The sequence below is a fragment of the Tamandua tetradactyla genome, chromosome 12, assembly GCF_023851605.1.
Source record: "Tamandua tetradactyla isolate mTamTet1 chromosome 12, mTamTet1.pri, whole genome shotgun sequence".
Classification (NCBI taxonomy): Eukaryota; Metazoa; Chordata; class Mammalia; order Pilosa; family Myrmecophagidae; genus Tamandua; species Tamandua tetradactyla.
In genome coordinates, this window is record NC_135338.1 from 99,361 (window position 1) to 121,896 (window position 22,536).

At 40.7% G+C, this 22,536-nt stretch overlaps 1 protein-coding gene across 3 annotated transcripts in view; it reads right to left on the reverse strand.

Annotated features, from left to right (window-relative positions):
• MTHFD1 (methylenetetrahydrofolate dehydrogenase, cyclohydrolase and formyltetrahydrofolate synthetase 1) overlaps positions 1 to 9,777 on the reverse strand; it is a 79,633-nt gene extending 69,856 nt beyond the window's left edge. The window contains exons 1-2 of one of the 3 annotated variants that reach the window (XR_013160146.1): positions 3,420 to 3,556; positions 11 to 95 (exon numbers count right to left, since the gene is read on the reverse strand). Coding sequence is in view for 2 of the 3 variants with exons in the window: in XM_077122397.1 (XP_076978512.1) it covers positions 11 to 95; positions 9,626 to 9,666 (126 nt within the window). In the remaining variant the exon portion in view is untranslated. Of the gene's footprint in view, positions 1 to 10; positions 96 to 3,419; positions 3,557 to 9,625 lie in introns of those variants that run through there. The other 2 variants (XM_077122397.1, XM_077122396.1) reach the window with 2 other exon arrangements.
• Positions 9,778 to 22,536: the final 12,759 nt, after the last annotated feature.

Below are 22,536 nucleotides of genomic sequence, written 5' to 3' on the forward strand. Positions count from 1 at the left end.
AACTTAATACCTGTAAAACTGCCAAACCGGGTGAGAACCCAGGTACTTGCTCCTTCATCTGTGCAACTTGATTCTTCAGTCTGTCCCTTATTTGCCTAGAGAAAAAGGAAAGGATGAAGTTAATAAGGTTTCAAGCACAAATAAATGATGTGGGTTATTAGGTACATTTCTCTTTTAAATTGAAAACACTGTTAGTGAAAAGATACCTGGTATAATACGTATCATGAACTTCTCATCAATTTTCTAGGTCTCAAGTAGACACGGATCTTTTCTATTTCCTACAGACACTGGGCCATGGGGTATGGGGCAGTCAGTTTACAAACACACCGTGAATAAATGAAAACTTGGATCAACACTACTGAAAAACTGCTGATCCTCATCTTTTTTCAGTATTTTCACTCTCCTGGTACCATCATGAAAAAAATTCAGAGGAAACAACTTGAGCTCATACCTTTTTGCCTGTTTACTTCAGTAAAATGACCACAGGGTACCCACATTAGGCCACAATAAATCAGTGAATCCCACTACAAATTCAATACGAACTTACAAACTACATTCTAATGTAAAAAAGAATTTTCTTTACAAAAGACTTTAACACAAGTATTAAAAATGTACTCCTGGGTGGGCCATGGTAGCTTAGCAGGCAGAGTTTTCACCTGCCATGCCGGAGACCTGGGTTCAATTTCTGGTGCCTGCCCATGTAAAAAAAAAAGTATTCCTCTTATGAAACAAAGATAAATCAATTTATCAACATATACAATACAGTAGGACACCAAGTCAAATTATATTGCATTACAAATAAGCATTAAAAAAATAGTCCAACCTTGTGCAGTTATGATACAGCCATGACCTTCAAGAGAATTGGTCTTTCTTAGAAAACCAGTTTCATCATTCAGCTTTCCCACCTTAATCACACTTGACATACAAATATCTATAGACATTCACAAACATCTCTTCCCTTTTCTAGTTTGGTTACTTCCAGATCCACTTCTCCAGACTATACACACTGACATACACAGGCACAGGAATCACAAGAAGCAGATTATTTGCAATAGCCTAGCAAACATATCTAAGATTTCAAAATTATTTCGAGCTAGTGACTCTGCTTTTCAAATCAATATTCTATATAACAATATAATTCAATACAAGAGTTAATAGACTGTCGAACTTTTTATACTAGGATTTAACCTGGACAGAGGCCACAACGCTGCGCTTAGACAAGAGACTGCTGCTCAGTTTCCACTAGGCTGCCACTGAAACTCTCCAGGAGCTCCAGCCTTAACTGTCCCCCTTGCATGACAATTAGATGTGATGCCTGGAGAGCAGATCTCTCCTATTCCCTCCATTCCGCCCAACATTTTATTAACACAGAAGATGCTTAAGCCCTTTAAACAGACAACACAACCAACAGACGAAGAAGCAGAAGATGTATATACATCAGTACTCTACAGAAAAGGGCTAGGTGAATGTTTCTACTGGTTCTCCTTACTCCTACCCCAACCAAATAAAACCTATGAAGTAACGTATATAAAACTGGTTCAAAGACAGTAAGAAGATCCAACAGTGAAAACAGAATACATCTGTGACTCTCAACAACTTTGGGAAATAAAGCAGGAAGCTTTCTTATTCCCATTTACAAATACAGGAACAGGCTAGATGCAGTCATATGACTTTCCCAGGGCTAGTCAACAAAAGAATAAATAACAAGTGTGAAGGCCCTGAGTGCAAAAGTCCTAAATGCAAAATAAGGTTCAAGGGATAGCAGTAAACAGATCAAGGAGATTTTGTATTATTCTGATGAGATGAGGGAGACATTAGAGGATTTTAGAAGTGCTGACATGATTGGACTCTAAATGTAGGGAGTAGTATTTTTGGATCAAAACCCAAAGATCATTTATCATGTAAATCCAGTAGGCAGTGAAGATCAGTTTGGACAAGTTTTGGCAAAACCTTTTACAGAAAATGTTTCCTTTTCTTCCTGAAACTCTAAGCACCTGCACCCAAAGCTGTACATCTCTGGCCCAGGCCTGAGGAAAGAACTTCTCATCAAGGGAAAAGAAAAAAAAAAGAAAAAGCTTCAGCAACAAAGCAAGGTTTGACTTGCCTCCCACCAGCAGATATGAGGACTACTACCTTGAAAATGACTGCCTGTGGCTCATCAGTTTGGGTGCTTTTTGATTCATCTCCTGACTGAGGAAGGGCCTCAGAATTACCCTTGATGAGAAATAAAAGTTTATAATTCCTTTTAACAATTAAGGGCCAAGCCTCATATGCAGGGAAAATGCAGTCGAGACTCTGTAACTCTTGCACAAGCAACCTGACTTCTCGTTAAAGTTCCAGAAATTGCAAAATGGAGGCAGGGGGAGGGCTGTGCTGGGTGGAATCCTGACTGATGCACTCTGAACCAGCCACTCTTCAAGCCTCAGGAGCTGCTTTTAACAATCAATCCAGGAGAGCAAACCACCCAGGACAGCAATGTGGGTGGGACATCAGAGGACAGAGTCCCAGGGTTCAGAGACGCACTTCCAACTCTCTGGCAGAGACTGTTAACATCTTCACTGCACAGAAGAGGTTAGGGTTTAGGGTTAGGGTTAGGGTTAGGGTTAGGGTTAGGGTTAGGGTTAGGGTTAGGCTGACGAACCTTCCTGAGGCCACAGAGTACTCCGCTCTCTAACCGTCTATGTCTGATGAGAGAGGAGCTCTTTCCTTTGGCTACAGAGACCCTCTTCTGTCATCCCCTTCTTCTAAAGTATCCTTTATATGTAAGAATTTGAGAATTTTGCCACGCAAAGGAGGACTCCAAGAGACGTTCTCTCATGCAACACGCAAGGGGTTTATTTTCCACACATGTGTGGGGCTCGCTGAACACGCAGGAACAGAGAGCCCCCCGCCTGAGCTTGTAAACGTTTTTTAAAAGGGGTAAGATGAGGGGGGGTGGGGGTCGAGCATGGGTCACAGGTGCTGTTTTGCAAAAAGCAGATAAGAGCAGTTTTACAACAAGCACTTTTAACAGTTTCACAGCGAGCATTTCTTGAGCATGAGTCATGGGAGTGGCTATTGCAGATAGCCGCAGTTTTACAAGTGATTTAGGCGCAAGGAGTCATGGGGGGGGCGAGAAACACATAACCGCCCTGGGAAAGTCTCGGATTGTTTATTTTCAACCTGATGGGGCCCATAATTCTTTTCTTTATAATTCTTAACTCACACCAAATGCATAGCCATGAATATAAAATGACACAAATGCTTTTGCTGGATATTTCAGAAGCTAAAATATATGTAAATAGCGAAATTAAGCAGGAAAAATTAGCTACTGTTAAGCTTTATAAAATCCCTTTTTACATATACAGGTAGAGACATAATAAGAGGATGACCACACCCCTGCTCCAAGCTCCCAACCCGACTTGAAGACAGACACTTACTTGTAATGTTCGTCCCCCGTCAAGACTTTCGCTAGTGTCATGATCGTGGTAGATGGCTGCCTGCTCTGGATTTGCCACACTCTGACTGCAACACATCCAACAGCCTAGCTGGATGGCCTATTTAAGGCCACCTCTCAGGAACCTCTCCAGCCCTTCAGCACAGGCTGCCAAGGTTAAGCCAGCTATGCCTGCCCTCTGGAATTCATTATGTAAGCAAATCTTTTTAAACCAAAAGGGCCTACAGGTATTTAATCTACAAGACCTGTCATTCACTGTGATTAGCAAATTCTTTTTATAGAAATAGGGTCTTCTGGTCCTGTAACTACATGTATAGCTTTGTTCCATCTTTATCCTTGATCACTGAGATAAATTCTAATTTTAAGGCTCAAGACTATCAGCCAATTCCCAAAGATACAGCCTAAATAAACACAAAAAGCACTTGTTTATTCATTAAGTACTTTCTAAGCACTTTATAAGACATACGTGCCAGGGATGGTTCTAAATGCTTTATAAGTAATATCTGATTAACTGACAACCTTATGAGTTAAGTGCTATTGTTACTCCAATACACAGATGGGAAAACTAGGGATCAAAGAGGTAAATTAAGCTACTCAGCTATCCAAGGAAGAGCCAGCACTGTTTCCAGGCTCTGAGGGTACCACACACATGGAGCTTACAAATATGTTCAACTTGCTCTGTATCCAACTAACAGAAACTCAGAGCACTTATTCTTGGTGGTCTGCCAAGTGGCATACCCCGTCTCCGCACAGTCCTTCTAGAAAGAACACTTAAGAAAAACACCGTCAACGAAGAGAGAAGGCTTGATGAGAGTAAATAAAAGAATGACGTCAAACAAACATCACACAAAATTTAGTAGACCCTACTTTGAAAAAGCTCACATGTGTAAGTACTGTAGTTTCTAATCTAAAAACATAGATTCTGCCAAATCAAGGTGATTCCTCTAACACTGTCTAATTTATACCCCCCTTTCTCCCTCGTATAATCTCTTTAAGGACACTACTGTTGTGGCCAGGGTGGGCTTTCACAACCAATGGTCAGTTGAACTCACTTGAAGCTCCTCTACTCAGACAGCTTCTCATGAAGCCATCACTGTTGACCCCAAGTCAGTCACCAAATAAATAAATGATGAGGTTAAAGGTTCATGGCACAGGCTGTGCCTGAAGTCCAAGTCCTTGTCCTCATGATACCAACATTGGCAGGCTCATTGCCCCACCTCCTTCAATTGCGCACATACATTATTTTTACAATGAGCACTACCTTACCTCCCCTATTTAAAATTACAACCCAAATTGCTAACCATCAGTACGAAACTCCACAAGGGCAGGGATTTGAGCTGTTTTGTCATTGCCATGCCACAAAGGCTTTGAAGAATGACTGCATATAGAAGGCATTCAGGTATTTGTGAATAAATAAATATCCAAAAAGGGAATGCACTTGTCTCTACCCTCAGACCCCAACAATTTATCAAATCCAGGCTGTAACTTCAGAATGACCTGCAAAGGAAAAATTGGGATGTTATTTCCAAAGGGAAATAATTTGGCAACTAGATTCATCAATGAAGGATCCATTTCCCCACAGCATGGAGTAGACAAAGAAGGAATCTGTAATACTGAACTCCGCCAATGCCCAGCCTTCATGTAAAGTACAAAAGGCAGAATAATAGACAACATCAGAAACAATGTTCTCGGCATAGTGGGAAGAGTGGTGAGAAGATTGCTGTAAAGGAAAAGAGAGATTTATGAAATTCCTTTTGGCAAGTATTAAATCCCTGATAAGAACGAAAAAAGCCATGTACTGAGTGCACACCTAGGTTTTAGTTGAGCCTCTCCCATTAAGCAACCTAGTAACCCTTGGCAAATCACTCACTTTTTTGGTCTGTTTCCTCATATGCAGAATGGGATTCAGGAGTGGATCAGATTTTAGAGAAATTCCAACTGTGGAACTCATGAATGGATCTACCTCTACCCCCTCTAAGGAAGAAATTTTATAATTCAAGCACTACATTTTGGGAAACATGATTAATCTGGGGGAATGAAACTGCCTAGGGTTTGCAAATTTGTCTCTAGAGAGGCCCAACAGTAAGTAGCAGCCAAGAAAGCTGACCCACAAACTTGGTATATATAAGGGACCTTATCCCAGACTCCAAGACCTCTGGTTGCAATTAAGCAACTCACTCACCTTCCTCTCAAAAATGTCCCCCACTAGCAAGAGGAAAAGTGGGAACGCCCTGCCCAGAACCATCACCTGCAGCCCAACCTGCTTAAGCTCCAAGGACCCCCTTCGTAGTTTGGATTCCCCAGTGCCACAGCCCAGGGGTCAGCCTCAGCACACAGGAGCTGGGAGAAATAAGCTACCCCCACAAGCTAGGAAGGCTTCCCCCTTTCAGGGCGCTCCCTCTCCAAGGAATTCTGAGCACTGTAAGTCAACTCTTACAGCTCTTGAAGTCAATGCCCTCTTACCGGTTGAACTGTGTGCTCCCCCGAACAAAACAAACATCTTCAAGTCCTAATTCCCAGTCTTACACCTGTGACCTTACTTGGAAATAGGGTCTTAAGGATGTTATTAGTTAAAAGGAGGTCAAAATGGCTTAGGGTGGTGGGGCCATGGCGTGTCCTTCTAAGAACAAAATAGGCTCTCTGCCCTGGGTTGCCACTGCCTCCAGCGCTTTTAGTCCCAGCAGGCTGGAGGAAAAAAAAAAAAAACGAAAAAGCTTTGAAATCTTAAAATGAACGCGAATCCTTCTCGGAGAACCTGCGGGGAGTCACTTTTGCATGCTCTGGGCCTGCCCAGCAACCACGCCGGCCGCACTGTCGCGTGGGTCTAGCGGACCGCGGCACGTCTGGGCTGCGCGCTCCCGGCCACCAGTTCTCCTCCAAGTGTCTCCGCCGTACGCCTTGCCGTCCGTCTGTCCGGCCGGCCGCGTGGCAGCCTCCGCGCCCGCTGCGCCCACCCTGCAGGCTGGCCTCCCGGCGCACCAAGTGTACGCTCTGCCCTCCCGGCTGCCAGCAGCCGCGCACGGCCCCTGCCTAGGGCTAGCGGGGGTCCGCACGGAGGAATACTTTGTTTCCCTCTTCCCGTGGCTGTTGTAATTTTAAACCTCCAGGAGCCTGAGGGCCTATATTTATACAGAAACGCGTGCTCAGAAGGCCGCTGTGGCCAGTGTTTGATTGCCTCCAGAAAAATCTGTGTAACTCGGCAGGCGATTCCCGTGGTCTAATTTTTAAAAAATCTGTAGGTTTAAACCAGCACAGCTGAAAGTTCCAAATAACCCCTCATGGATTTCAGCTTAAGATCTGAAAACTTCCTACCTTGTCCTATGAACTTCAACATCAAGAACCATAAAATGCAAACTTCATGGGTCATTTTGTATCAAAAGATCTATTATGAAGCATCTAGAATTTCTCAATGATATGGCTATATTCTCTGAGTTCTGCTATGGCCCAGTGTTAACTTTTTTTGTGTGTGTTTTGTTTCTTGTCCCCAGAAATTGGTCTTATTTGAAGTACCCAAGTCTTAAGTTTCTCAATAAAGGGAAAAAAATCTCCATTAATAAAAATGAGACAGAACTGGACAGAGGCGAGAATGCTATGCAATAACTAAGGCAGAGCAATTGAAGCGCAACCATTGTCCACAACCCACCAAGAAGCTAGGAAGAGGCAAAGGATTCTCCCCTACAAATTTCAGACTTCTAGCCTTCAGAAATGTGAAAATACATTTCTGTTGTTTCCAGCTATTCAATTTACAGCAGCCCTAGGAAACTAAGGCACTCTCCATGAGGGTCAAGGTGCCAAGGTACGGCAGTCTTAAAGAGCACATTAAAGAAAAACTTCTGTGAGTATAAAGGGGTCTTAGTTATAATGCTCCTTTATGAACTGTGTTAGTAGCAACTGGTTGTTCAACTACAAAACAGTGTAAAACAGAGGAAGGTCAACAGGCAGGGGAGAACCTTCAATACCTAGAACAGCTTTTTTTTTTTAGAAAATGCTTCCTATACCCGTGGCCAAATCACTGCTACATTCTTCAATAAAGAGAATCAGATTTAGATTTAAAGCTTTAGATAAGTGGTTCTCAACACTCAAGATGCATCAGAATCACCAAATGAGTTTTAACAAGAATACTGATTCCTGGGATTATTGCTAGGGGTTCCACTTAAATCAGTCTGCTGTGGGGACAAAGTGTTGATATTTTCAAAAGCTCCCTATGAGCGTACACTGTAAAACTACCTTGAAAAGACTGGCAATATCTACTAAAATTGACCATATATGCCCTATTACCCACAACTCAACTCTTTGACATATATCCAAATAGAAATGTATGTTTTATGTTCCACCAACAGACATACAAGAATGCTGATAGGAGTACTATTCATAATTGCCAAAACCTGGGGACCTAAATGTGAGAATAGCGGCAAATTCATATAGTAGAATACTATACAGCAATGAGAGTAAACAACTACAACTACTTGCAATAAGGAATAATCTTAAAAACACAATGTTGATTGAAAGAAGCCAGACACTAGAAAACATTATACTGCACAATTTCATTTAAGTTCAAAAAATGGGCAAAACTAATCTACAGTGTTAGAAGTCAGGATAGAGGCTACCTTTGTGTGTGATGGTGACTGGATGGGGTAACATGGAAGTTTCTGGGGTGCCAACAACACATTTCTTGTTCTGGGTGCTGGTTACACAGGTGTGTCCCGTTGTGAAAAATTCATCAAACCATATATTTAGGATAGGTGCGACAGTCTGTATGTATGCATATTTAAATAAAAAGAAATAGTAGAAACAAAGAGCTAAGTGATTTTAAGTAATCTCTAGGCAGCTATCATTGACAAAAAGACAAATTATTCATGTATTTATCAACTAATTACAGATCATTTAAACAGCTAATGTTTATTGAACATTTATTATCTGCCAGGCACAGTTCCAAATGCTTTCCAGTCAAGAACTCATTTAATTCTCTTACTAACCCTATTAACCTAGGTATAATCTTTTTTACATCTGAGAAAATTTTTGATACAAATAAATTAACTAATTAGCATAAAGACACAACTAGTAAGGAATGAAAAACAGTTCCTAGGTGTTTGGGATACAAACATTAACAGGACAACGTACTTATCTGTCCTTATGGAGCTTATCAACACACTTCAATAACTTGCTCTACAGCAACCCAAAACATACCCAGTGAGCATCTACTCTCAGTAGTCTAACTTAAACTATCTCTTCACAACCAGTCTTTCTAAAAGAAAGACTGCAGCAAGAAAAACAGCCGTAAGAAAATAGGTTTGAAGATAAGCAAACAAAAAGGTACAAACAGAAACTATGCAGTTTAGCAGGCTAAGCGGTGAAAAGCACTCAGATGTGGTATTGTAATATTCAGTCCAAAAATCTGCCCAGAGTGCATTTCACCACCACTGACTCAACTCACTCAAAAACCTCTATTCACAAAGTTAGGGATTCATCCAACAGCAGTTAAATAACTGGTGAACTCAAGTGTTCCAAGAGCGATTTTCAAGGTCACAAAGACCATACCCTTTCCACTGGAATGCTGATTTGTCAGGACTCAGAAGCCAAACCTACAAAGTGATTTTAGCCAGGATAGGCAGAGAAGTGCATGAGATAGAAGAGTTTATGGAGCGCCACTCAGCAAATGATAAAACTCGGGCGTAGAGGGAAAAGCTGCGGGCTGGAAGGAGACCTTGGCTCTTTTTGACCTTCGGTTACTAATCGACCTTGTAACCTAGCCAAGTCTTTCACTTAATTTCACATCTCCAAACTGTAGGGGAAGAGCGGGGAATGGATTTCTGAGTTTGTGACTATGTGGCACATGGCCCTCTTGCGAAGCATGAAGTCGCCAGCAGCTGCACTTTTCGGGAGCACAGTTGAGGAGAGGGCGCTTGTCGCCCAGAAGCGCGGGGGCCAGTGGGCACAGCCATCATCACACGGACCACCTGAAAACGCAGACTGCCCGGGGCCCCTTTCTTTGCTACAAAGGACGGTATGTACGTGTGACGGGATTAAGTCTGTGTCCCCCGCACCACCCGGCCCAGCTGGTGTGGCCCTGCCCCTAACAAGTGTCCCTCCCCACCCCACCGCAAAAAAAGGGTCCGTGGGGGCCTGCAGGTCCAGTCGGACACCTCGGCGGCGACCCCACACGCCCTACCAATAGTGACAACTGCTTACGCGGAGGACACCTTCCCGTTCAGGATTCCCGCCGGTGCCATGGCCTTTATTAATTCGCCGCCCACGATGGACACGAAGCTGGACGCCCTCTGCGACCACGCCTGACTGCCCTGTTCACGTGCTTAGCGACCGCCAGGGAGACCGCGGCACTGCGCCTGCGCGCCGCCAACCCAGGTTGCGAGGGGCGGAGTCGGAGGGCGGAGGGTGGGGACGGGGCTGTGATTTTCCTGGCGGAAGAGGGTAAGCGGAAGGTGGGGAGAGTGGGTGACGATTGGCTCACGGAAATGATTGGCTGGTAGAGAAAGTCGTTTCAGATCGCGCCAGTGCGGGGGGCGGGGCGGAAAGCGCTGCCAGAAAGGAGTCCAGACGCCTGGGCCTGATTCCAGCCAATCGGGGGCGAGCGGGGGTGAGCCGGGGTCGGGAGCTCGCGCGGAGAAGCTTCGCGGGCGCGGGAAACCGGCTCCCTAACCCGCTGGCGGCGTCCGGGTGCGCGTGCGTGCGTGGGGAGCTTGGGGACGGCGTGCTGCTCTGTGAGTGTTAAACCTAGGGCACCGGCTCCAACCGCCCCCGCCCGCCTGGGTTCTGATTGGGGAAGTTTGGGATGGCACGCAACTTTTTTTCCTCATTTAAAAAAATATATTTTTATTAATAAATCTTCATACACATAAAGTCAGTACGTAGTGTACAGTCGTTGGCTCACAGTATCCTCAAATTGTTGTGTATTCATCGCCATGGTCATTTTTAGAACATTTGCATCACTCCAGGATAAGAAATAGAAAGAAAAAACTTCATGCACTCCATACTCCTTACCACTCCCTGTCCTTGACCGCTAGTATTTCCGACTACCCATTTTACTCTTTATCCTCCCTGTTTTTATTTTTTAAGTCCATATTTTTTTACTCATCTGTCCATGGGCTTGATAAAAGAAGCATCAGACACAAGTTTTCCTCAATCGCAGACTCGCATTGTAAAAGGTATATAGTTACACAGATGTCTTCAAGAACCAGGGGTACTAGAACACAGCCCAGCTGTTTAATGTACTTCCCCCAGCCACTCCATTACACCATGAACTAAAAAGGGATATCTACATAATCTGTAAGAATAACTTCCAGGATAACCTCTTGACTCCTTTTGAAGTCTCTAAGCCACTGAAATTTTATTTTGTCTGGTTTCTCTCTTGATCATTTTGATCAAGAAGTCTTTCTCAATCTGATGATGCCAGGTTCCAGCTCATCCCAGGAGCTCTGTCCCACGTTGCCAGGAAGTTTTACACCCCTGGGAGTCATGGCCCACGTAGCGGGGAGGGCAGTGAATTCACCTGCAAAGTTGGCTTAGAGAGGGAGGCCACACCTGAGCGACAAGAGGTTGGGGAGTGGGGGTGACTCGCAGACATAATTGTAACTAGGCTTAGCCTATCTTTTACAGGAGTAAGTTTCATAGGGGCAGACCCTAAGATGGAGGGCTCAGCCTATTGAATTGGTTGTCCCCACTGCTTGTAAGAAATCAGGAATTCTCCACATGTGGAAGTTAGCTATGTCCTCCTTTCTCTGCAGTCCCCCAAAGGGACTTTGTAGATACTTCTTTATTCACTGCCCAAATTACTCCGGGATGTATCAGGGCATCACACTAACCTGGACAAACCAACAAGATCTCACACCCTATTCAAGATTCCATGTACTTATGGTATTCAACTAATCTGACCATACAAGTTAAATTAGGTAACGTGCTACCCAAAATATAAACTTTGCACCAAATAAACATCTCTCCCTTTAGTCTCACACAGAAGTTGAAGTTTTAAAATATGGACATCATCCTTTTACCTTGTATTCTTATAAACCTTAGTCCTATCCAGATCAGCTTCATTCATATCTCTAGTCAAAGTCTGATCCCTTTTTCAACTCTTTAAACAGTTCCTGTATGGGGTAGTGCTGACTTCCATAGCTTCAGAGCTCTAACTTTGAGTCTCACATGTCATATAAATACGCAGTTTCTTGGAACGACCAGATTATACACATATAACTCAGTATCTCAGAATTTAGAAATAACAGTTACAAATCCGGAATATATGTGGAGCCTTTATAATAAGCCCCAACCTGATAACCCATGCTCTCGACTTCAGTTCTCCAAGTTTGGATATTATAATTAGTCCATATGAATGACGCATGTTTTTTTTTCATGTGTCTCTGACATTGCATTCAACATACTGTCCTTAAGGTTCGTTCACCTAGGTGCATGCCTCACAACTTCATTCCTTCTTGCAACCACTCAGTAGTCAGTTGTATGTATACACCACAGTTCCCCCTTCCCTCCCTGAGTCGTGGTACCTATAGGCCACCTCCATCCATTGTGAATTACGAACACTGCAGCCATAAACACCAGTCCATGTGTTTGTGCACATTGTGCAAATGTCCATCTGAGTCCCCACACTCAGTTCCTCCAGGTATATATAGAGCAATGGGGTTGCAGGATTTTATGGTGTCATGGTCAGGGACATGTGTCAACTTGGCCAAGTTGTGGTACCTGTTTACCTGGTTGGGCAAGTGCTGGCCTGTCTGTTGCAATGAGGACATTTCATAGAATTAGATCATGATCATGTCAGCTGCATCCACAGCTGATTTCATTTGTAATCAGCCAAAGGGGAGTGTCTTCTGCAATGAGTGGTGCTTAATCTAATCACGGGAAGCCTTTTAAGGAGGACTCAGAGGAGACAGGTTCCATTCCTGCTTTGGCTGGTGAGCCTCTCCTGTGGAGTTCATCCAGACCATCCATCAGAGTCGTTGGCTTCACAGCCTGCCCTGTGGATTTTGGACTCTGCGTTCCTGCGGTCATGTGAGACACTTCTATAAATTTTATATTTGCAAGTGTTCTCTGTAGATTCTGTTTCTCTAGATAACCCTAACTAATACATCTGGTAACACCACCACCACCCCCTCCAAGCCTTCTGTGGAACCACCACACTGCCCTCCAAGAGGTGGCACCTCTCAGTTTCCCTACTGACAAGGAATAGGTACATCTCTTTCTCCACATTTTCTCTAGTGTTCACGTTTAACAGTTCACGTTTAAACAGTTTTAATCGCACATCACACAATCCAGTTTAAGTAAATAGACATGCCTTCACCACCATAATCTATCTGAAGACTTTTCCTTTTCTTCACCTTGAATCCATACCCTTTCCCCATGCACCACCTTCTCCCCCCTTGTTGACATTTAGTTTTGGCATAATACCTTTGTTACATTCATTGGAAGCATATTGTAGTGTTACTGTAGACTCTAGCTTGCATTGCCCCCAGCCCTTCTCCCTCAACTGTGCTCACATTCAACTGCATTCAGTGTACTTGTATTACTGGGCTACCGTCAGGTAGGATTGTACTATCCATTTCTGAATGTTTCCAATTAGTCCTGCTGCACAGTCTGTATTCCTTCAGCACCAAATGCCTGATCTCAACCCTCTTTCTATCTCCTTACTACCTGTGTTCTTAACCTTAACTCTCAAAATTCACCCAGTAATGTTAGTCATATTAGTGAGACCATACAGTATTTTAAGATCCCCTCATAAGACTCAGAAGCTCAGCCAAGGTGGAAGCCCAGTGTTTTATGCCCTGTCGTGCTAGGAGGGATGTTAGCTTTTCAACGTCGGTCAGATTCCCCCACAATAGATCTGGAATTGGGGGAACAGACCCAGGCCTGATCAATGCATTGGCTGTTGCCCAATAAGGGCAGGCACTCTCTCTGTGTAGGCTTCCTTTGGAGAAGAAATCAGATTGGGTGGTTGCAGTTCATCTACTTTTCTTAGTTCTTTTTTGTTTGGGCATGGAGAGGGGTGCCTTTGGCAGGTTGCTTTTACCTTATTTTAAAATCTGAGACTATCTTACCAGAGCCCTTTAAATGGAGTTAGAGAAATTCTCTCTCTCTCTCTCTCTCTCTCTCTCTCTCTCTCTCTCTCTCTCTCTCTCTCTCTCTTTCTCTCTCTCTCTTTTAAATTAACAGCTTTATTGAGGCATAATATACATTCCACAAAATTCATGACTTTTGAATGTATAAGTCAATGATTTTTAAATATATTTAGAGTTGTACAACCATATAATAAAATTAGAGAATTTTGGGTGGTTTTTTTTTTGTGGTAATTGTCTTTACCAGTCACAAAGGTTGCTCAAGCGGACACATTACAGGCACAATTTAAGGTAAGGACTTCTGAACACATACGTATTGTGTTGGACCTGAACAGGTGAAATTAAGGGGAGACTTGAAGTACACGTTCCTGGTAGTTGCAGGTAGTGACAGTTTGTGGCTTGTAAGACCATGATGATGTTGAGTGGCCTGAGTGACTGCATGAATGGTGTCACCATTTTCAGGGAGGGTGAGAAAAGGAACAGGTTGGGTGGCAGGGAGGCTAATTTACTTTTTGCCATGCTAAAGTTGAAGGGAGTTACAGAGAACTGAAGAAATGAATGTATATCAGTATATCAGGATAGGGGTTTTAGGGATAGAAATACAGTTGTGAGAGCCATATGTACATGAATAATATTGTGAAGACAAAAATTATAAATCTAAGAAATTATATAGCACAATGGTATTTTAATAAGAAGAAGCCTTGGGCTGAAAGACTCTTGTTGACGTGGTATCTGGGGACTCAGAGTGCTGTGCTGGGCATTACTCTTCTCAATAAGATATGGGTGAGAAAGATAAGCGTATTTACGTTCCTGAGACACCAGGGGAAAGTGAGTAAAGAATGCGGTTAGCTTAGATGGGGGGGGGAGTGGATATTTAAATCTATTTAGACTATGTTTCAAGTAATCTTGAATGGCTCCTCTTTATCATTGCGAATATGTATATATACATATACTGACTAGACAGCTTGTAAAACACGTTAGTAAGAGGAATTATGTGTATTCTTTTACTCTAGATGGATATGCTTGCTATAGGAAATTAAATTCATTCACTAAGACTATACATGAAATCACCAATCTTGTAAAAATTAAGTCTAAACTTAAAATTACAAGTCTAAACTATCTCATCAGCCTTGTCTAATTATATACATTATGTTGGCCAAAACACTCTTGTCCTCTAGTTTAAGCTTTTAATCTTTGTTTTTTGAATACCACTTGAAACAAAGGGTATTTCTACCAGATTTAAAACCAAACACGTATTTTCAAAGATGATATTAAGTGCCATGTGGAGAAAAAATGCTCAGTATAGGGGTAGAGAATTCACATAGGAATGAAATGAATGACTTCATTGGGATTGTGACATTGAAGTAAAGATCTGAAAGTGGAAAGGGAGCTAACAATGTGGACATCAAGGGAAAGGCAAGGAAATAACAAGTGCAGAGCCCTAAGGCAGGAAGTATTCTGGGGTAGCAGCAAAGATGCTAATGTGACTGAAGCAGAGGGAGAAAACAGGAGGAGATGAGGTGCCAGCAGGCAGTGCAGATGATAGAGTTTTGGAGACTATTTAAAGGACCTACTCTGAGTGATATGGGAAGGCTTTGGAGTATTTGAGCTGAGGAGTAACATGATCTCCAATATTGACCTGTGTTTTAAAAGGATCTCTGAGTGCTGTGTTGACAGTAGACTAGAGGGAAGCAAGGGTGGAAACAGGCAAAGCAGCTGGAAGGCTATTGCAATAATCCAGGCAAAAGATCATGGTGGGAGAGGTAGATGGGTTGAAGTGGTTCAGATCCTGGCTATTATGTTTTATGTAGAGCTGACAAGAACTGCTGATGGATTAGATGTAGAGTGTAAGAGAAAGAGAAAGGAAGGATTTGGTTTGAACTGGAAAGATGGAATCGCCACTTACTCAGTTGAAATAAAGTAACATTGTGGAAGGACTAGATTTGGGGGTGGGTGGGTGGGAGGTAATTCGATTTTAGATGGTTTTAGATGCTGTGGTAGTTAGATTCAGGTGTCAACTTGGCCAAGTGAAGGTGCCTATTTCTGTTGCTGTGGACATGAGCTAATGACATGTGAACCTCATCTGTTGCTGATTACATCTGCAGTTGGTTAGGAGGCATGCCTGCTGCAATGAATGATGTTTGATTTAATTGGCTGGTGTTTAAATGAGAGAGCTCAACGTAGCACAGCCCAAGCAGCTCAGCATACCTCAGCTCAGCACTCACAGCTCAGCCCAGGCCTTTGGAGATGGAGAAAGGAATCACCCCGGGGAAAGTTGTTGGAACCCAGAGACCTGAAGAGAAGGCCAGCAGAGATCACCCTGTGCCTAAGAACCTCAGTTGAAAGTTAGCTGCCTTTCCTCTGAAGAACTATATGTTAACTAAATAAATCCTCTTTTATTGAAAGCCAATCCGTCTCTGGTGTGTTGCATTCCGGCAGCTAGCAAACTACAACAGATGCCTCTTAGATATCCATGTGAAGATATGATGTTTGAAGCCAGATCCCAAGGGAATGGATGTAGGTAGAAAAGAGAACCAAGTACTGATCCCTAGGGCTCTTCAGTGTTTAGAAATCAAGTTGATGGGAAGGAACCAAGAAGGACAATTAAAAGGAAAGTCCCATGAGTTTGTAAGGAAAATAGGGAGAGCATGCTGCTTTAGAAGACAAGTGAAGAAAATGTTTCATGGATAAAAGGGAGAATAATTTTTTCAAATGTTGTGTATTGGTCAAATAAAGTGAAGACTGGGAATCAAAGATTACACTGAGAATAGAAAAATGAAATATTTTAATTTAACTGATTATCATGGCAAGCACTACAATATTATGGATCCTTTTTGCAAAAGCTACATTTTTACTTTACTTTTGAGGAGCAGTTTGATAATATCTGTCAGAAATTTAAATGTGTGCTTTCTGCTTTTATTGACCTAATAATTCTATTTCTAAGAATTTATCCTATAGTAATATTTGCACATAAATACAAAGATGTATGTATAAAACTGTTCATCACAGAATTAATTTCAGTAGGGAAAAGCATTTCTCAGTAGAAGTGGATACACACCTGAGACTCAGAGTTAGAGCACTAAAGCTATGAAAGTCAGCATTACTCCATTCAGTAACTGTTAAAAAAGCTGAAAAAGTGATCACACCTCATCTAGAGATATGAATGAAGCTGATTTGGATAGGATAAACTAAATCAGATTACTGGGTAAAGAATGATATGGCACATATTTTCAAACTTCACCCTCTGTGTGAGACCAAAGGAAAAGGTGTTTATTTGGTGCAAAATTTATACTTTGGGTAGCACATTATCTAATTTAACTTGCATGGTCAGTTTCCTTGAACACCATATTTACATGGAATCTTGAATAGAGCATGACATCTTGTCAGTTTATACAGGTTAATATGATGCCTTGATGTATCCAGAGTAATTTGGGCAGAGAACAAAAAGTATGTGCAAATTTCTCTTGGAGGACTAGGGAGAAAGGAGGAAATATTCAATTCCCCATTTGGAGAATTCGTGATTCTTGCAAGCAGTGGAGACAACCAATTTAATAGACTGAGCCCTCAATCTTGGCGCTTGCTCCTGTAAAGCTTATTCTTGCAAAGAAGCTAAACCTAGTTATAATTATGCTTAAGAGTCACCCCCAGAGAGCCTCTTTTGTTGCTCAGATGTGGTCTCTCTTTCTCTCTAAGCCAACTTGGCAGATGAACTCACTGCCCTCCCCCAGGGGTGAAGATATTCCTGGTGACATGGGACCTGGATTCCAGGGATGAGCCAGGACCCAGCCTCATGGGAATGAGAAAGACTTTTTGACCAAAATGGAGGAAAGGGAGATGAGACAAAATAAAGTCTCAGTGGCTGAGAGATTTCAAACAGTTGAGAGGTTATCCTGGAGGTTGTTCTTATGTATTATATAGATATCCGTATTTAGTTCATGGTGTATTGGAGTGGCTGGAAGAAAGTACCTGAAACTGTTGAACTGTGTTTCAGTAGACTTGATTCTTGAAGACAGTTGTGTAACTATATAGCTTTTACAATGTGACTGTGTGATTGTGAAAACCTTTTGTCTAATGCTCCTTTTATCCAGAGTATGGACAGATGAGTAAAAATAAATAAATAAATAAAGATAAAAATAAATAATAATAATAATCATAGGGGAGATAAATGGTAAAAGCTGAGTAGATTGCAATATTGTGGACCAATAAGAGGGAGGGGTAAAGGATATGAGATGTATGCGTTCTTTTTTTTCTTTTTTCTGGAGTGATGTAAATGTTCTAAAAATAATCATGGTGAAGAATATACAACTATGCGATGATATTGTGAGCCATTGATTGCATAATATAGTTGAACTGTATGTATATGGATGTCTCTCAAATAAAATATATATTTTTAAAAGTAGATGCAGCTGTTAAAGAAAAGGTAGATATAAATATATAGACCTATAAGATAGCTTTCAATGTTGTTAAGTGATAAAGGCAGATTATCTAATATAATGTATGATTCCATTTATGTTTATTTATCCAAAAAAACCTTCTCTGAGGGCACTATCAAAAGTTGTCCCCTCATTTAACTTCCATCACTATCATATCACCCTATTTTATTCACAGCACTTCTCATTATCTAAAATTAGTTTGTTTATATACTTCTTTTTCTGTCCTTTTCTACCAGAATATAAGCTCTATAAAAGACTTCCTGTCTTTTCCACATTTATATCCTCAGTCCCTAGTAGTGTCATTTTAATTTTTTTGAAGTTTTTTTGGGAGAGAAGTTGTGAGTTTACAGAACAAATCACGCATAAAATACAGGACTCCCATATACCGCCCCACCACCAACACCTTGCCTTCTGGTGGAGTACTTGTTATAATTGATAATAGCACTTTTTATAATTGTGTTTTTTTAAAAAACAGTAGTAGCCAACATTTATTGAGAGATCCTATGTTCTAGTCACTATGCGAAGCAGTTCACATGGATTACCTCATTTAAAACACCCAATACATGGGGGAAATATGTCCTATTTAAAATAGTTTCTTTAATTAGAAAAGTTGTAGGTTTAGAAAAGAGACATGTAAAAAAAATACAGCATTCCCATATGCTTCCCTATTGCTGACGTTTTGCATTGATATGTTACCTTTATTACAATTGATGAAAGAATATTAAAACAGTACTATTAACCATAGTCCACAACTTATATTATGTGTATTTTCCCCACACATTACGCTATTATTATCACCTTTATATTAGTGTCATATGTTTGTTATAGTTCATGAAAGAACATTGTTATGCTTGTACTATTAACTATAGTCCATCAGATGTTGGGTTCAATATGTTATACAGTTGTGCTTGTTTGAAGCTGTTGTGTACCCCAGAAAAGCCACATCGTTTTTCCTCATCCAGTCATGTTTCTTTTAACCCTGAGTCAATACTGTGGGGGCGAAGCTTTGGATTGTTTCCATGGAAATGTGATAAACCCAATTGTGGGTGTGGCTAGTTGACCAGATGGAGATGTGACTCTGTTCATTCCAGGTGGATCTTGATTAGTTTGCTGGAGTCCTTTAAAAGAGGAACCATTTTGGAGAAAGTTCAGGGCTGACAGAGCTGACAGACACAGACGTTTGAAAATGCTTGGTGAGCCAACAGAGAGAGCTGACAAAGTCAGAGACATTTGGAGATGCAGAAAGAAAACGCCCCCAGGGAAACTGTTTGAAACCAGAAGTCCAAGGACCAGCAGACCAGCTACGAGCTTTCACAGCTGACATAGGTGCTCTGGACCCACTGGCCTTTCTTGAGTCAAGGTATCTTTCGATAGACTTATGGTCTTAGAACTGTAAACTTGTAACAATAAATTCCCTTTTTAAAAGCCATTCTGTTTCTGGTATATTGCATTTTGGCAGATTTAACAAACCAATACAGCAGTCCTATGCTTTATCTTTTAATTTTTAATCTAAAAACATATAAAACCTAAAATTTCCCCTTTCAACCACATTCACATATATGATACAGTGCTGTTAATTACACTCACAATAATGTGCTACCATCACCACCATCTATATCTAAACCTTTACAATTAATCTAACTAGAAATTCTGTACAATTTAAGCCCCAAATCCCCTTTCTCTACCCTCAAACTATCACCTGGTAACCAATATTCTAAATTCTAACTCTATGAGTTTGCTTCTTATAATTACTTCATTTCAATAAGATCATATAATATTTGTCCTTTGTGTCTGGCTTACTTCACTCAACGTAATGTCCTCAAAGTTCATCCATGTTGTCACATGCATCAGGACTTCATCCCTTTTTTTTTTTAATTTAAAAAAATATATTTTTATTGAGAAATATCCACACACATACAGTCCAACCATATTATACAATCAATAATTGATTGTATAATCAATATCATCACATAGTTGTGTATTCCTCACCATGATCATTTCTGAACATTTGCATCACTCTGAAAAAAGAAATAAAAAAAGAAAAAAAATATATCCCATACCCCCCCTCCCTTTCATTGCCTGCACTATTTAAATCTACCTATTTTTTTTACCTTTATCTCCACCTACTACTTATAAACTTTTTTATCCTTTTTTTTTTAACACATCTGTCCATACCCTGGATAAAAGGAGCATCAGAGGGTGCACAGGTGGTTTGCTAGTAGAATGCTCGCCTTTCATGTGGGAGGCCCAGGTTCAATTACCTGGACCATGTACCAAAAAAAAAAAAGAAGAAGCATTGGACACAAGGTTTTCACAATCACCCAATCACATTGTAAACCTATATAGCTCTACAGTCTTCTTCAAGAATCAAGGCTACTGGAACACAGTTCAACAATTTCAGGTACTTCCCTCCAGGCCCTCCAATACACCAGAAACTAAAAAGGGATCTGTATATAATGCGTAAGAATAACTTCCAGGATAACATCTTGACTCTGTTTGAAATCTTTCAGCCACTGAAACTTTAGTTTGTCTAAATTTTCTCTTCCTCTTTTTTTAAAAATTTTTTAAAAATTTTAAAAAATTGCAAGAAAGAAACACAAACATTCTTAATATATGATCATTCAATTCTACATATATAATCAGTAATTCACAATATCATCACATAGTTGCATATTCATCATCATGATCATTTCTTAGAACATTTGTATCAATTCAGAAAAAGAAATAAAGAGACAACAGAAAAATAAAATGAAAACAGAAAAAAAAATTATATATACCATACCCTTACTCCTCCCTTTCATTGATCACTAACATTTCAAACTAAATTTATTTTAACATTTGTTCCCCCTATTATTTATTTTTATTCCATATGTTCTACTCATCTGTTGACAAGGTAGATAAAAGGAGCATCAGACACAAGGTTTTCACAATCACACAGTCACATTGTGAAAGCTATATCATTATACAATCATCATCAAGAAACATGGCTACTGGAACACAGCTGTACATTTTCAGACAGTTCCCTCCAGCCTCTCCATTACATCTTGAATAACAAGATGATATCTACTTAATGCACAAGAATAATCTCCAGGATAACCTCTCGGCTGTTTGGAATCTCTCAGCCATTGACACTTGTCTCATTTCACTCCTCCCCCTTTTGGTCGAGAAGGCTTTCTCAATCCCTTGATGCTGGGTCTCAGCTCATTCTAGGATTTTTCTCAATCCCTTGACTTCATCCCTTTTTATAGCTGAATAATATTCCATTGCATGGATATACCACATTTTGTTTATTCATTCATTGATGAGGCACATTTGGATTGCTTCCATCTATTGGCAATTATAAAAATACTGTTATGAACATCAGTGTGTAAATATCTATTTGATTCCCTGCTTTCGATTCTTCTAGCTATATACCTAGTAATGGGATGACCAGGTCAAAGGATAATTCTATATGTAGCTTCCTGAGGAACTGCCAAACTGTCTTCCACAGCTTCCACACCATTTTACATTCCCACCAACAATGAATGAGTGTGCCTATTTTTCCACATTCTCTCCAACACTTGTAATTTTCTTTTTTTTTAATAGTAGCCATTCTAGGTGGTATGAAATGATACCTCATTGTTATTTGGATCTGCATTTCCCTAACAGCTAGTGATACTGACCATCTTTTCATATGCTTAATAGCCATTTGTATATCCTCTTTGCAGAAATGTCTTTTCAAGTCTTTTGCCCACTTTAAAAATAGAGTTGTTTATCTTTTTATTTTGTTGAGTTGTAGGATTTCTTTTTATACTCTGGATATTAAGTCCTTACTTCATATGTGGCTTCCAAATATTTTCTCCCACTGACAAGGTTATCTTTTCACTTTCATGACATAGTCCTTTGATGTCCAAATATTTTTAACTTTGAGGAGGTCCCATTTATCTATTTTTTCTTTCATTGCTTGTGCTTTGGGTATAAAGTCTAAGAAACCATTGCCTAAAGCAAGATTCTGAAGCTGCTTCCCTACATTTTTTCTAGGAGTTTTATAGTACTGGTTCTTATATTTGATCCATTTTGAGTTAATTTTCATATATGGTATGAGATACAGGTCCTCTTTCATTCTTTTGCATGTGGATATCCTGTTCTCCCAGCACCGTTTTTTAAGAAACCATTCTTTCCCCATGAGTGAACTTGTCAACATTGTCAAAAATCAATTGACCATACCTAAGATCAGGAACAAGACAAGGATGTCCACTATCATTATTCAACATTGTGTTGGAAGTTCTAGCCAGAACAAGTAGACAAGAAAAAGAAATAAAAGGCATCAAAATTGGAAAGGAAGAAGTAAAGCTCTCACTGTTTGCAGATGACATGATACTATATGTTGAAAACCCCGAAAAATCCACAGCAAAACTACTAGAGCTAATAAATGAGTACAGCAAAGTGGCAGGTTACAAGATCAACACTCAATTATCTGTAGTGTTTCTATACACTAGTAATGAACAATCTGAGGGGGAAATCAAGAAAACAATCCATTTACAATTGCAACCAAAAGAATAAAATATTTAGGAATAAATTTAACTCAAGAAACAAAAGACCTATACGA